Raw genomic sequence first — 15,966 nt, forward strand, 5'->3', positions numbered from 1 at the left:
TGTAAAGTAACAAAGCTGTTAAATCTTTCCATGTGTCTCTAGAGACAACATTAAGTAAGAAAATCATTATAACTGGAAAAAAGAAAGCTAAGTATTCTAGAGTTTCATTCATGAGAGAGATTTACAATGTGCTTTGTATAACTTTGCATAGTTTCAGCTGCTTATGTATTGTATGGTAACAATAACACTTAAGCAGCTGTTGCATGAACTGAGTGACTGGAAGGTAAAACAGGATTTGACAATACTGAAACAGCTACCTTCACAAATTGTGAGTGTAATTCACTCTGTTTCTTCAGGTAATTGGCATTACCTGTAAGGATAAGTAAAGTCTGTTTTTCTAATCCCTATTTATTTTAGATGGGCCAAGTATAACAAGGAGGTTTTGTGTTCTTTGGATTGTCAGGTAGCTTCTGATATGAGAGGCTGGGTAGCAGGCTGGACACCTGTGTTATCTTTGTAAGTTAAGTCTGTTTTCGTGTGATATTAGTAATCTTTAACTTTATTTTACTTCAAGATGAGGTGACAAGAAGACGCAAGGGAACCAGATCAGAAGCATTTGGAATGCAGATGCGACAACGCAAAGGAACTCTTTCTGTCAACTTTGTAAGTTTGGTTCCTTTGCTGTGATTTCTGATAATAAGAAATTAATCGGTTTACTAAGATTTTTTTTTTTTCTAAGCACCCCCCCCCCCAAGTGCCCCCAGGTAGTTGAGTGTATGCACACAGCAGATGATATTTTAATGGGAAGAAGGAGCAGTATTTTGAAAAATATTCTATATTCTAGGTTTATGTTTTAATCTTTGGGACAGGAAGAATGTTGCAACATGAAGATACTTGCTGGTGATAGGGTTGAGGGCTTGCTTTGCCTAACACTTCTTGGATGCCTTCAGTAGCTCACTTTCTATTTGAACTTCCCTTTGTAGAAGGATTATAGTACCACTTCTCTTGCTTAAAAGATATTTTGAGATGCTCCAGTACTTCACGAGTTTTGTTTTTTAGCAATTCCAGCATTCATGTTTTTTCAGTTAATTTTAAACTAGTCATTATAGAAGCCTGTGCAAGTGAAACCCTTAAGGAGAAAACTAAAATGTCTAGCACTCTAATGTTTGACAATGGAAAAGCAATGTATCATTGTTTTTAATTTCTTTTGTAGCACGTGACTTTTTACTATTTGTGTATTGTAACTTAGGATGTGTGTGCAACCATGAATGAAGATGCGTGATTTTAATGTCTTAAGAATTAGCCTCTTAAGTAATAAATCTATGTTCTTTTTAATTCTTGGCCTGAGCTTACAAGAGCTTGTTTTAAATTTCAACCATAGAAGACCAAGGCTCTAGTGATCATATTTTTATATGTGGAAATACCTCCTGAGGAGAAAAATGTGGGAGAAGTTGGATATTTTAAAAAAATGCTTGATTTATTTTTTTTTAATTTTACTGCTACTTCTGAGTAGACGGTGTTTCTAGGCTGTGTAAGTGTTGTGACCATTTTGTTTAAGTATGATTTAATTAAAAAAATTTTTTTCTAGTCTGTAGAAAACTATATTTGTTTACTCTTTCCATTTACTCTTATTTATAAAGGAAGATTAAAATACTATAGCAGCAGAATTGCTATTTTGCAACTGTACTGCTGTAACTGTAATAATGTGAAATTCTGTGACTTGCCATCATTTGGTTCCACCCTTTTTCTTATACTTGGATGAGACACCTTCAAGGAGAGCAGTCTTTGAAGTGCACAGGTGATACATTAGCCTTATATAACTTGTGTCTGAAAAATACTCTGCTGCAGTTTTGTATATACTTCTCCCCAATTAATTTATCTATTTGTGAAATGCTGTCTGTGAAATTTACTTTATCTATGTGAATTGCTGACTGTTAAATAAAATACCTCTTTTTATTCCCTTCCACCCTCATAAATATATGTCATCATAGTCTCACTGTGTTTTGTTACATGGCTAGGAGGCTTATTTGTGTTTATTGTGTAATCACAGACCTGCTTGTTGTGAGTATGTATTTCAGTGCAGTCTTTGTATTTGACAAATCAACACTTGGGCTGAGATAATGAAGGTTGCATATGTTAATATGAATTTGGAGGGAAGAAGGTTTTATCAGTGATAGGTAACTAGTGAGTATCATGCAATAATAGCCTTCTCTTAAGATCACCATTTTAATGCATTTTTAGTTTTGGGAAGAGCACCAGGGAATGTCTGCTTTGTTACCCTCACTTTGTTTTATATACTTGCTAAAAAAGCAGACATCATATTCCATGAGGGTGAGTGCATGGTTTTTTCAGAAAGAGGAAGATGATATGTCACTTAATAGAACTGCATTATTTTTTAAAGTTGTTTCTTAAGAAACATGAGCAATCTTCTTCGGTGTACTGTTGCTTTACTAGGAAGTTGCATGCTTAACTAGGATGGTGTAACCAGAATGGGGTTGACATCAAGTATTGTAACACACCTGTGTGAACATACAAAGCTGTAAAGCACTTGTTTTTGTGACATTTTGGTGAAAAAATACCACCCCCAAAAAACAAGCCCACCACATCTGCTGTTATTGTGAGCTGTGTGAAGGAAACAGAAATTTCCTGAGGTGCCCAGTGACTGATGGTAGTTGTAGCAGAATTTGGAGAAAGTGTTATTCATGAAGCTCATGTTGTTGTTAAAAAAAAGATAATTTTCTAGCTGTAAAGTAATACACATTTTTTTCATTTAGATTATGTTACTGATCTTCAGTACTATATTAAATGTTTAAATTTAATTAAAAGTATTTTAGGTAATTCAGAAAGCAACAGCAAAGAAATTTTGAAACCTGTTGGTAAGATTTTTCAGTTTGGTCTGTGAGAGTATCTCCCAGTGAGTGGTGTTCTTGTTGAGAGATGGTCCTCCACAGACAGCAGCAAAAATTGTTTGCTATTGCATTGGTGTTAATACTTCTCTCTTAATATTTGGAGTTTTTATCCTGTATTTTGGAGAAAATGAGAAAGAAAGAAGTTAATACCTTCACCTGCAGTTTTCTTCCCTCTCTCTTAGGTTTTTAGATTGAAATCTGTCATTTTGTGGTTTTTATCTTCTCTTTTCCATTGCAAAGATAATCACTGCACTGTTGCAAGTGGTGGCATGTATGTTTCTGAAATAGTTCTTGGAGATATTCCTTGGCCATGTGCTCTTTGTAGGGATTTAGTTTGAATTGTTGTCTGTGAAAGAGGCACAAAAAGAGGGAAAGCATGAAGTTCTAAAAACTGCAACCTACTTTTTTGCCTTAGAATAATATAAATGAGATACTACTTTGAGTTATGTAGAAAACTGTCCCGCTGAACTGGATAGTTAACTTTGCAGCACCCAAAGTTTCCCTGTCCCCCATGTATTACTGCTTTGAGAAATGGAAGTATAATCGTTCATGAAAATGCTTCTCAAAACCCAGAGGAGACTGCACTGATGTTCTAATACCAGACTTTAAGGTGATGTCCTTTGTTCCTCAGTTTAAGGAAGGCAGGTTCTGTATGAGGAAACTTCTTATAACTTTTTCTATTCTTGTTTAATTTTTTTTCTCCTCAGGTTGATCTGTATGTTTGCTTATTCTGTGGCAGAGGAAATAACGAGGACAAACTGCTACTGTGTGATGGATGTGATGACAGCTATCACACTTTTTGCTTGATTCCTCCTTTACCTGATGTACCCAAGGGTGACTGGAGGTGTCCAAAATGTGTTGCCGAGGTACAGTTCAAGAACTAAAGTTTTGAATGTATACTTGTGTTCCTGAAAAATCAGAAGAGCAGCAGTTTAGGTCAGTGCCGCTCCAACTGGGTAGAAGCTGTAGTTTTGTTTGGAATATTGTTAAGATGAACTGTCAATCTCCAGCTGTTCTTGGCTGATAAGCCATAAGGAGAGAGACATGTTGCTTCTAAAGCTTGGTTATAACCTTTGTTTATCATTCTGTCATGTGACAGATAAAGCTTTGGCCTTTGTATGCTAAGAGCTGTAGCTCAATTTGATAAGCTGGTAGTGGGAAACTAGGGTGAGAAGTGGGGTTATGAAAGGTGTTTTGGCATAACGATGAGACATTTTGTGAAGTGTGAGGTCACCAAAGGATGCAATTTGGGCATAACAGAGTTTTGATTATTGGGAGTCATTATGGCATTGTTCAGAATAGCTTGTAGCAGAAAGTGAAAGAACTAATTTAAAAATGTTTAGCTATTTTAGATTTGGTTTAGACTATAAAAGGAACTGCTGAGCTTCCAATCATGGAAGCTAGTTACATTTCATTGTTCAAAAAAGAAGAGCTACAGAGTTAAAAAAGGTATCTGACCAACAGTCTAAGGGCAGTGAACATCACTTGTCTTAAGAAAATAGATTTTCCAAGCTCAGAAAATTGGTAGATGTAGAATTCAGAGGAAAAAAAAGGTTACTGTTTTTAAATCTGGAATTTTTGTGTCTGGGTTTAACTTTTTAGACCAGGTTTTTTCCAAAAGAGGCAGTCACGCAAAGAAGTGTGTGTACCCATTTCCCCTGCACCCCCACCCTGGCTGTGGGCTGTTTCTGTTTTGGGTTATGTAAACTGAAAAGGGCACTGTAGAAATGGATGAAGAGAGTAGCTGAAATGTGAACTGGTGTTTTCTGTGCTTTTGGGATGCATCAGGACAGAACAGTGACAGACTTGAAGATTTTAAGTCAGATGGAACATGTCTGTTGTTAGCTGTGTTATTTTGTTTTAATTTCCTATTTCCTCTTCTCTGTACTTTGACAGCACCAAATCAGTTGATGATTTGCTGATGTGATAGAAGTGAAGCACTTGCAGGACTTGTTCCTGTGTAGTTATTCTGCAGGTCCTTGAATCCAGTGTGTCTAAGAAATGTCTTATGTCAGTCTAAGCTTCTTGTGTACTGTCTTACTCTGGGGCTGGCAGCAGTAGATGATGAAACTTCATTTGGGACAGGAAAGAAGTGTGTAGCATTGAGGTTTAATGTGTTAGATTAGCTTCTGTGCAATGAATTCTGTTTTGTTTCTGTTGTGGTAGGGCTTCCTCAGCTGAGAAAAGTACTCAAAATTGATAGCTTTTTATGTTTGGTAAGGACTGAGATCAATGCTAGTTGGTTTTTGTTTTGTTTTTGGTTTGTTGGGGTTTTTTTTGCTAAAAATGTAACTGTCATAATCTGCTGCAGGGAACAATATTTTTATGTTATATCTCCTAGGAATGCAACAAACCCCGGGAGGCCTTTGGATTTGAACAAGCTGTCAGGGAATATACTCTCCAGAGCTTTGGCGAAATGGCTGATAACTTCAAGTCTGATTATTTCAACATGCCAGTCCATGTGAGTTTCAGCTTTTGTTGTGATTCCTTGCAGGAGAAAAAGAGGTTTCATCTTATCCTGAACTTTTGCTGAGGCATCTTAGCTTTATTTAAAGAGGCACCATAAGCTTCAAACATGTAAAAAAATGATTCAGCTTTCTGACATCTGGTCTCATTTCAACTTCATTTCACCCTTTTCCTGTGATGGATAGATAGCTTTACTGTTGTGTAGGATATACTTTATTGGCCATACTTCAGCGAAGTTCTTGCCCTTTTGATTAATTGAATCATGGTTCTTGTTCAGTCTTTGTCCTGCCCTTCCTATGGCTTTTGTCTTGGTTTAGTTTGTTCACAGGATAAATCATTGTTTTCCCTGCTCTTACAGTCTTCTCTTGTAGGTAGTCAACAGACAGTCTATCTGATAATCAGGTGGTTTTTTTATTCTGCATCTCAGCAGCATTTTTACAACTGAGGTTTCTGCTTTGGCACACTTCAGTGATTCCTCTGTGCTGTAGACTGCATGCAGCACCGGGCTCCTTCTCCTCTTAGGGTTCTGTGTTAATTTATGGGCATTCTTGCTAAAGCTTCTACCTTTTAGGGACTCCGATTTATGATACAAGTTTGGAACATGGAGCAAAACAAGGAACAAAGCATGTTTTACAAATAAGTTTCATAAATACATATAAGTAGGAGTTATAATGAGACTACGCTCTTGAACACAGTTCTTCATCTGAATTTACATACTATTATTACTCAGAAGTTCTGGTCATTATCCTCTGTAATAGTTTGGACTTTTCATGCTTTTCATTCTGTTTGCTGCTAGGCTTCTGCTTGCTGTCTCCTCTCCTTTTATTTTAGCTGTACTTCTGGTAACCCCATTTTCTTTTTTGTTCGTTTTATCCCTTAGTGTTGTGGCATCCTGGTTCTGCTGCGTTATAGCCACTACTAAGAAATACAGACCAAAGAGTATGACTTTGAAGATAGGAAGGGGAGAGAGGGAGCAGCCTGGGAGTTTGCAAGTTCATGGGGGATTAGTAATGATTTACTGCTTGAATGGTAACTTTAATGTTGGGTCTTATCTGCCCATACCCAAACATCTTTTCTACTTTCAGATGGTTCCTACTGAACTTGTAGAAAAAGAATTCTGGCGACTGGTGAGCAGCATAGAAGAAGACGTCATTGTGGAGTATGGGGCTGATATCTCATCCAAGGACTTTGGAAGTGGTTTCCCAGTGAAGGATGGCCGACGAAAGCTGATGCCAGAGGAGGAGGTGAGGAACAGGATATGCTAACTGACCCCATTCCTTGCTCTTCGTAAGATTTGGCATTAAGAATTTAGGTCAGAGATCAGCATGGATTTTTGTCATGAAGAAATGGCTTAAGGCTTTTGCATTCATTTAACATTCCTTTTGATTAAGGCATTAATCTGGTATCTTAGGTTCTTTTGTAGATCTGGTTGCTGATGGCTAAGCTGCTTTTCATTATTTAAGTGACACCTGGTTTTGTATCACTTAATCTTAGCAGGTGGAGATCTACAAGTTGTTACTGTGAGTCAGAGTACCGTAAGACTGTTAAGATTCTTTTTTTCTTTCTTCTACTAAACCTTTTTCTTGTAGAGTTAGCCACAGAACTTGATTCTTGCCTTCTTAGCAGGTTCTTAATGGGGGAAACAAATTTAACTTGTTTCTCTGACTGGGCATGATGTAAGAATGGACAGATGTAGATACACCTTTTATAAGGATGTTATAAGGAACATCTGATCCTAGAATCATAGAATGCCAGGTTGGAAGGGACCTCAAGGATCATCTGGTCCAACCTTTTCAGTTTATATGAGATGGCTCAGCACCTTGTCAAGCTGAGAGTTAAAACTGTCCAATGTGGGGGAATCTACCTCTTCCTGTGGGAGACTATTCTAATGTTTGTCCTCATGGTGAAAAATTTACCTGTTGTGTCCAATTGGAATCTCCTCAGGAGCAACTTGTGCCCATTAAGTATACATATGTGTGCCCATTATATATATTAAGTATATGTGCCCATCTGGTAAGTATATTACCTATTTTCCCTCAGAGTTTACTGTAGCATATAAATTTTCTGTTTGCTTATGTTTTTAAATTCTGACAAAATGTAAAGGTGTAGTTTTGTGATTACACAGCCCCACATCAATTTATACTGCTCACTGGAAGAGATAATCCTGCTCACTAGTGTCTTCCACCCATACCTGCACCTTCCTTCCTTTACCTTTGTGGCTATGCAGAGATTGTGTAGCTGCTTAGTGAATCAGAACTACTTGTTGATCTATTTGTATGAAAGCATAATAATTCAAAAAGATACTTTCTAGCCAGATTAGTTAGGTCATCTGATTCACTGCATTGTCTTTTTAGTGTCAGAGCAAAACAAAAAGTGTGACCTATCCTTACAGCAGCTGTGGCATATGCCTAAAATGACTGAATCTGTGCTAACAGCTTTAAGGTGGCAAGTAGACTAATTTTAAAACATTGTATTGAGTTTTTAAGGCCGTCTGTCTGGATTCTCATTTTTTGAACAAATTTTATTTGCAAGTAAAGGTGTGACTGCTTAACTGGTGATGCTGTCTTCTCAGAAATGAATGTGTAGTAGTTTCTTCTCTTTCTTCCTTGTGTAACCTATAAGGAAGGTTAAAGTATATTAAAGTAATATCTAAAGAAGATCAAGATAAACTGCAGTGCAATAAAGCAGGTCTTAAGCTGAAATACTAATGGAAGATTCACTTTTGTTTACAATCTTAAGCTATCTGATTTTATCAAATACTTTTATCCTTCTGCTATTGTTGCTGGTATTTTGTTCCAACGGGAAAGCATGAAACCCGTAACTGAGGGGAGGGGAGTGCAGAGGAAGGGAAATCAAAGCCTAAATGTGTAAGCCTTGATCCAAAGAAAACAGGCCATGTATGTTGAAGGACTGACCTTAACTCTTAGTCTGATTGCTGACTGAGGTATTTAAGGAATTATTTCCTAGTTTTAATGATTCATTGTTGCATAATAATTACACACTGCCTACTATAGAAATGGATAGGCTGATCTCTTTGTACTTTCCTTTTCTGGAATTGGTGTCTTTATGTTCTTTTGATGTGTTCAGATTTTGTCCTTTGTTTTGGCAGGACTATGCGCTTTCTGGTTGGAACTTGAATAACATGCCAATTCTAGAACAATCAGTCCTTGCTCACATCAATGCAGATATCTCTGGCATGAAGGTACCTTGGCTGTACGTAGGGATGTGTTTCTCGTCATTTTGCTGGCATATTGAAGATCACTGGAGCTATTCCATCAACTACCTGCACTGGTAAGGACTCTCCTTTGTGCTTCTACCTTAGTGTTTGCCACTAGTAGAAAACGGCTACATAGTGCTAATGACATTTTTAACCAAGAAGCTAAATGTAATGAGCAGTCCATATTCTTAATCGGAGCTGATTAAAAGATAATACAGATACTGTTTTCAACACTTCAGTATTTTTCATTAACTGATTTAATACTTCTGTGTTGCCAAAAATCCAGTGTCACTGTATAATCACATTTTACAGGCTCACATTTTTTCTAAGAAATCTTTTGGTTTTGAACTGAGTTACAGTTCACTGCTTTTTGATTGAGAGTTGTTACGCCCTATGCTGGCATTGGAGGCTGCTGCCTACTGGCTTACACAGAGCTGACAGTTCAGCAGTAGATCTGTGTATGCACAGGAATACTGCTATTCAGGAGAAAAGAAATTTTGAAGTAATTCTGACTTTCTGAACAAAGTGTTCTGGTGTTTTAAAAGAAGAATTGGGACAGTTTAACTGTTTGTACTGCAGTCTTCCAGTTCATCAAACTCAGTCACAGTGGAGCAGGGGGCAAGGAGGGGGAGGCAGTGGGAAGCTCCCCTTCAGAATAGAAACTTTGTTGTACATGTGGTAAGGATGAGTTGATAGCCCGTAGACCGCGGTTGCACACTTCTGGAGAAGCATGTTTGCTAGTAAGATCTGATGCACAGACTCAGGAGGGAAATTAATTTTGTTTAGACTGAAGTTATTGTCCTCAGCATGCTGTTAACCAGATCAGCATGTGAAGGTTTTGAGTCAGCTGGTGAGTTCCAGCTGCCCAGATGCTGTTTTACTGGGGTTTACCGGCAGGTGTCACTGAAGTCTGCAGGAAACACGGAAAATGTTGTGCTGTTCCTCTCCTGAACTTTGCAATGGTTGGTGATTATTAATATGTGAAATAGTTCTATGTAAACAGATTCAGATATTTCAGGAGAGTACTGTTTGTAGTTCTTAATAAAATAAAATAAATAAACATCAGCACCACAGATTCTAGGTCATTACAGTTTATTTTGGTTTAGGCAGGACCGAAAGGACTAGAAAAGTATGTTCCCAAGTAATTTTCCATTCAGTTTTGGTCTTTTTAATCTCTTTCTTCCCTCCTACTGAACTAATTCATGTTATTAGGCATTATTTATTCTGAGAGTCTAGAGAGCCAGTGCTTTCCAGTAATTGGTCATGTATATTAGAAGGTTTGCTTATATTTAATTTCACTGTCTGGTGTTCTATTCTTTCCACTTCTGTTTAGCTGGGGTACTGTTCCATTAGTTTCAGGCATAGGAATGCTCCAAGCCTAATTAAGTAAGTGGGGAAGTACCATGATCTCTCTTCTCTTAAACATTAGCTGTGATGGCCAAAGTTTTGTTTCTTAAACTGTTTTTAAACTTCCCTGAAGAGAAATGACTGCCTATCTTACCCTTTAAAGCATGGTAAATAACAGTTATCTTCCATGTTAGGCTTGTCATGGCAAACATGCTGTCAAGCATGTTGAGAACTGTGTCGTAGTGTAATTGATTTTTCAGATTAGAATGATATATTCTTAAGAAGATGGTTAGAATCATAGAATATACTGAGTTCGAAGGTACCCATCAGAGTCATTGAGTCCAACTCCCGTCCCTGTGTAGGGCACCTCTGGGATCACCCCATGTGCCTGAGAGCATCATCCAAATGCTTCTTGAACTCAGGCAGGCTTGGTACTGTAACCAGTTCCCTGAGGAGTTTGTTCCAGTGCTCAGCCACCCTCTGGGTAAAAAACCTTTTCCTGATACCCAACCTAAACCTCCCCTGATTCAGCTTCCTGCCATTTCCCTGAGTCCTGTCATTGGTCACAGGAGTAAAGAGTTCAGTACCTGCCCCAGCTCTTACCCTTGTGAGGAAGCCATAGACTGCAATGAGGTCACTCCTCAGCCTCCTCTTCTCCAAGCTGAATAATCCAAGTGACCTTAGCTGCTCCTCATAGGTTATCCATTCCAGACCCATCACCATCCTCGTGGCTCTCCTTTGGAAACTCACCAATAGCTTGATGTCCTTTTTTATATTGTGATGCCCAAAATTGGATGCTGTACTCAAGGTGAGACCACACCAGTGTGGAGTAGAGCAGAACAATCACCTCCCTCGACCGGCTGGCAGCATCATGCTTGATGCATCCTAGGACACTGTTGACCCTCCTGGTTGTTCAGTCAAGACTGTTTTGTGCCTACATGCAAAATATTTGGCATGTGTGGACAATGGTGCTAGATTTGAGGTATGCTTTGCAGTTGGGTGGCACTGCTACTTCTAAGTGAGGTGTTTATTACTGTGGTTGTGTTTTGTTAGGGGAGAGCCCAAGACATGGTATGGCGTGCCCTCTCATGCAGCAGAGCAGCTGGAGGATGTGATGAAGGAATTGGCTCCTGAGCTGTTTGAATCTCAGCCTGATCTCTTGCATCAGCTAGTCACTATTATGAACCCCAATGTGCTGATGGAACATGGTGTACCAGTGAGTAGCACATGAGCATTTTTCACATAAGTACTCCTATGCACTTTCTGGGTTGTTTTTTTTTTCATTCCATGCCAGATTTGCCTAACAAAGGTTTGACATAACTCTGAAGATTTTTATGGTGTGTATTTACATACTCAATTCATTAGTTATGGGGTGGTTTTAAAGCTATTGTGTAGAATCTTTTCTAGGCTTGCCATAAAATTATATCAGAAGTGATTGCGCCAAGCTTCTTACATAAAATATCTTACAGAATAATAAGTGCACATTGTCTGTTAAATTTCATTTTTAATTAAAAAACTCTGCCATAGCAGCTTGTTTGTCTTTGAAATGGATTTAGTATCTTTTGGCAGTAAAATATTTGTCTTAGGTTTTGTGGAAATCTCAGTTTTACAAACTGTTTTTTTGACCAAACGTAATTGACTACAGACCTTTAAGCAGCAGTCACTATCATTTGCTTTTATCTTAAGATAAATTGCTTCTCTGGCAAGTACCCCAACAAAGCAAACCACAAACCAATTCCGGAAGCTTTTCCACTTTGTGGTGCAGTGGTTTAAAAGATGATAGAGAGACATTTGTTTTGGGATTCATGAAGAGAATTTTCAGCTGTTGGCCTATACATTCAGCCTTTCTGAGTAAAGCTGTAAATTGAGGATTCACTTTAAGAAGACAGAACCAATCCTTACTGCTTTGGGTGTAGCTATGTTGCCTGTCGTGTTCTATAGGTAAAGAAAATGGTGTTCAATGTCTCAAACTCTGTATTTTTATTTTTTCTTTCCTTTATTCTCACTTCTGTTAGGTATACAGGACCAATCAGTGTGCGGGTGAATTTGTTGTGACCTTTCCTCGTGCCTATCACTCTGGATTTAACCAGGGATATAACTTTGCTGAAGCTGTGAACTTCTGCACTGCTGACTGGGTTGGTTCTTTTGTATATGTTTGCTATGTCTCTACTTGGTCACCTTAGCAAGGACAGTGTTAGTAACTTTCTTATCTGAAGAGTAGAGTTCTGTGTTTATAGTTTCTGGTACAACAATTAGAATACTGATGTGAGTTTCCATTACACAAAATAATTTTGATAAGTACATCACTTTAAGCAGCTTCAAACTGAAACTTTGGCATGTGGTCTTCCTTTTAACATATTGATTTAACCAAAAAGTGACATCTCACAGTATGTTCAGCTTGTATTTCTGTGATGCCTCTTCCTGAATTTGAGAGATTAGTGTACTGTCTTGAATAGCTGTTGTAATTTTAATGTTGGAGGTAGGGGTATACAGTCTCTTGTGCCAGCACATTGACTTTTTAATCATATTAGTGCTTGTTCTAATAACCATGCCACATCGAAGTGTAGCTTACGTAGATTCTTCATTAAGTTGTCAGAAGTGTCCTATCACTATCCAGAATTTACAGTTGGAAGTACAACCTCATCTGTAGTTCATCTATCCCTAACTTACTTTTTTGTTGCCTTCAAATGGGAATTTTAGTCCTTAATCAGAGAATTATATTAATTCATCAGAAAAATTGTCTTGCAGGACTTGACAGTATGTCACTTTTCTTCTTTTCTCCTGTGCTCATGATGTAATCTGTGTGTAGCCTCTGTGAAAAACTGCTAAACTCACACCAGCCATTTGAAATTTCCCTTGCTGATGCAAAAATTAACCAGAAATCTGTGTAGCAAATTCCTCTAGCGGTTTTTTTTTTCTTTATCTATAGGCATCTTGTTTTAAGTGTCTATGTCCAAGCACAGTAATATCCGGAGGGCAGTGTTTTTACCCTAGGATAGACCAGATTACTTCTTTTTGGTGCCAGTTTCTTTCCACTGGAAGTAAAAAGAACTTGGGACAACTCTACCTTGTGTTTGAAAGTTAGGCACATAAGTTTATGCCAGATGTCCTATCAACATGGATATCCTCTTTGTCCTCACGTGTGACATGATTTAAGGTTGTCCTTGGCTCTGTCCCATAAGATACAGCTCTTAGTCTGTTCCCAGGTTTCATCAAAGGAAGAAAAGTGGGAGCTAAGAGATCATCTTGAAACATCTTTTCCTAGAGTGATAGGTATCCTTTTGTCGTAGCTTCCTATTGGACGTCAGTGTGTGAGTCATTACCGAAGGCTGGGACGTCATTGTGTTTTCTCCCATGAAGAGCTGATTTTCAAGATGGCTGCAGATCCAGAGTGCTTGGATGTTGGACTGGCTGCCATGGTCTGCAAGGAGATGACTCTAATGATAGAGGAAGAGACACGTTTAAGGGACTCTGTTGTACAGATGGTGTGTAGTAAGACAACTCTCTTACTTTGCTTGCAAAAGAACTTTTGCTTCCCCATCACTCAGTCTAGATTGGAGCTTTTAGCAAGTGTCCATTTTTTCTTGTTAGGGAGTGTTGATGTCTGAAGAAGAGGTGTTTGAACTGGTTCCAGATGATGAGCGTCAGTGCACAGCTTGCAGAACCACGTGCTTCTTGTCAGCTCTTACATGTTCCTGTAATCCTGAGCGTCTGGTATGCTTATACCATCCATCTGACTTATGTCCATGTCCCATGCAGAAGAAGTGTCTAAGGTACACAGGAGTTTTTCTTCCCCTACTTTTCTTCCATACGCAGTAGTTTGCTGGAGACCAGTGGCCAAATATAAAATTTGGCCACACTTCGCTCTTATTAAAGGAAGTATTTTTATCCTCTTTCCTTGTTTCTTGATTCCAAGGCATCAGGTGTTGTGTGTTCTGTCTTTCTGGCCTTGTTGTAGCTGGAAAAACTCAATATAAGCAATATCCTGGCTTTTGTATGGGCATTCATTCTCTTTCTGTATTTTCCTTCTGTATCTCCAGGTACCGGTACCCACTAGAAGACCTTCCTTCTTTGCTGTATGGAGTGAAAGTTAGAGCACAGTCTTATGACACTTGGGTCAGTAGAGTTACAGAGGCTCTGTCTGCCAATCTCAACCACAAGAAAGGTCAGACTTCTATTGTTTGTAGTAGGATGTCCTGAAACTCCTACATTTGTTATGTGTTCCCATTTAGAGAGAGAAATACTGTATTGTTTAGTGGAGAAAAAAAGACATGGGCTAATCTGAGAGTGTTATGCAACTCATCTTTGTCTGTTTCAAATTGAACTAGCCTGTTGAACCTTGTATTCAAGGCCTTTGAAGCAGTCTAAAATCTCTTTTGTGCTTGCATACAAGTTACTTACGTATTGTTATTACAGATGTGATTGAGTTGAGAGTCATGTTGGAGGATGCTGAAGACAGGAAATATCCAGAGAATGATCTTTTCCGCAGGCTCCGGGATGCTGTGAAAGAAGCAGAGACCTGTGCTTCAGTAGCACAGCTGCTGCTGAGCAAAAAGCAAAAACACAGGTAGGACAGGCATTTTTTCCACAGTTTCCATGCATTTGTGTTGTTGATTGGACCTGGAAATATTAAGAACCCTGAGGTCTCACTGCCTACTAACCTTTTTCAGTGTTTCCTGCCCTTAGCACAGTGCCTCATTGAGAGGTAGGACAGGCAGATAAAGGGACAAAAAAGCAGACTTGGTTGGAGTGTGTTAAACACGCTGTTTTCAGCTGACTTATGAACTGAGTAATATGGTGGAGAAGTTACATGTTTGATCACTGATCAGGTATTTCTCTACATGTATGGGAGAGTTGTAGGGAAAGACAACTAGAGGAAAAAGTGTAGTGAAATGTAAGTTTTGACTTGAATGCTTGTATCTTAGGTATTGTGGCTGAGGACATAACTTAAACCTATGGAAAAAAAATAAAAACATTGGATTGGAAGGCAAAGTGCTTGAGAAGTAGGAAATGCCAATTACAGCTTATGAGGAAAGTACAGTTGTGTCATCTTGTACAGTGTTTCTCAGAAATATTTATAATTTTGCCAGCTGTTCATAAATTGCAAAATGTGCTTGTAGAGTTACTGGGAGATGCAAAGTAACTGCATCTTGCCAGCACTGGCTGGCACAGAGGATCCTGGGGAGCCAAAGCAGTGCAGAGAGTAAAAACAGTCCATATTTCAAGCCAGTAATTTGCTTTTTGGGAATGGTCACAGGAGCCAATGATGTGTGGCTGAAGAGTAGTGGCTTGCCACAGCGACTTCTGAAAGCTTAGATTCCCTGAGCTCTTTGTGTTGCCTGTCTTGTTGTGGCTGCTTCAGTCATAATCTGTCCACTGGCCCTGTGGATGTGTACGCTTGTTCTGCTGCTGTGAGCCTTCAGCAGTGTTTTCCTTCTTCTCTCCTATGCCTTCTGTGCACTGAATAAAAGTCCCATAGAAAAGAATTTGATCAGGTGACCGTAATTCTTGTGCCAGCAGTTACTTGGTAAGCTTCTGCAGCTTCCATTTCCTCTGAGTGTATGATTTGGCTTTGTAGTTCAATGGTTTTATTGCATGTTTGGTTTTTACATATAACTTAAGACTTTTTGAGGGAGGGAGGTAAAAAGTAAATACCTTTTTGATTATAGTACCCAGCTTTGCTATACAGAGCTAGGTCATAGGCTGGACTTGATCTCAAAGGTCTTTTCCAGCCTAAATAATTCTGCGGAAAAAAACAAACCAAAACCATTACGCATGTCATAATTGCTTGAATTTGAACAGTGAAATGTTAAGAGTTACACCACAGATCCAAGTACAATATTACCTGATGTAATTGGAAAGCTGTTAAAAAACAGAGAAACTTTTTCACTGTATTTGAAGGGGAAAGAACGCTCTCTTTTCTGGTGTTTATTGTTTGCAGAGTCCCACTACCACTGAGGTATGGTCACTTAAAATGCTCATCTGGGTGAGGGAAGCAATGCTAGAGGGGCTGTGTTTTCCTGTTGCAAGTAAAGTTCATTTCAGTAGCTCCCAGCTCTTCCTGGTCTGTTGCTACTTCTTCCTCCT

The 15,966-nt window shown here is 38.7% G+C and overlaps 1 protein-coding gene across 2 annotated transcripts in view; it reads left to right on the plus strand.

Annotated features, from left to right (window-relative positions):
• KDM5A (lysine demethylase 5A) overlaps positions 1-15,966 on the plus strand; it is a 51,491-nt gene that overhangs the window by 11,942 nt on the left and 23,583 nt on the right. For both annotated transcript variants that reach the window (XM_051616349.1, XM_051616353.1), the window contains exons 7-17: positions 515-603; positions 3,557-3,715; positions 5,191-5,310; positions 6,401-6,559; positions 8,425-8,606; positions 10,933-11,095; positions 11,895-12,014; positions 13,170-13,364; positions 13,471-13,652; positions 13,920-14,044; positions 14,296-14,446. In XM_051616349.1, the coding sequence (XP_051472309.1) occupies positions 515-603; positions 3,557-3,715; positions 5,191-5,310; positions 6,401-6,559; positions 8,425-8,606; positions 10,933-11,095; positions 11,895-12,014; positions 13,170-13,364; positions 13,471-13,652; positions 13,920-14,044; positions 14,296-14,446 (1,645 nt within the window). The remainder of the gene's footprint in view (positions 1-514; positions 604-3,556; positions 3,716-5,190; positions 5,311-6,400; positions 6,560-8,424; positions 8,607-10,932; positions 11,096-11,894; positions 12,015-13,169; positions 13,365-13,470; positions 13,653-13,919; positions 14,045-14,295; positions 14,447-15,966) is intronic.

The sequence above is a fragment of the Apus apus genome, chromosome 1 (assembly GCF_020740795.1).
Source record: "Apus apus isolate bApuApu2 chromosome 1, bApuApu2.pri.cur, whole genome shotgun sequence".
Taxonomy (NCBI): domain Eukaryota; kingdom Metazoa; phylum Chordata; class Aves; order Apodiformes; family Apodidae; genus Apus; species Apus apus.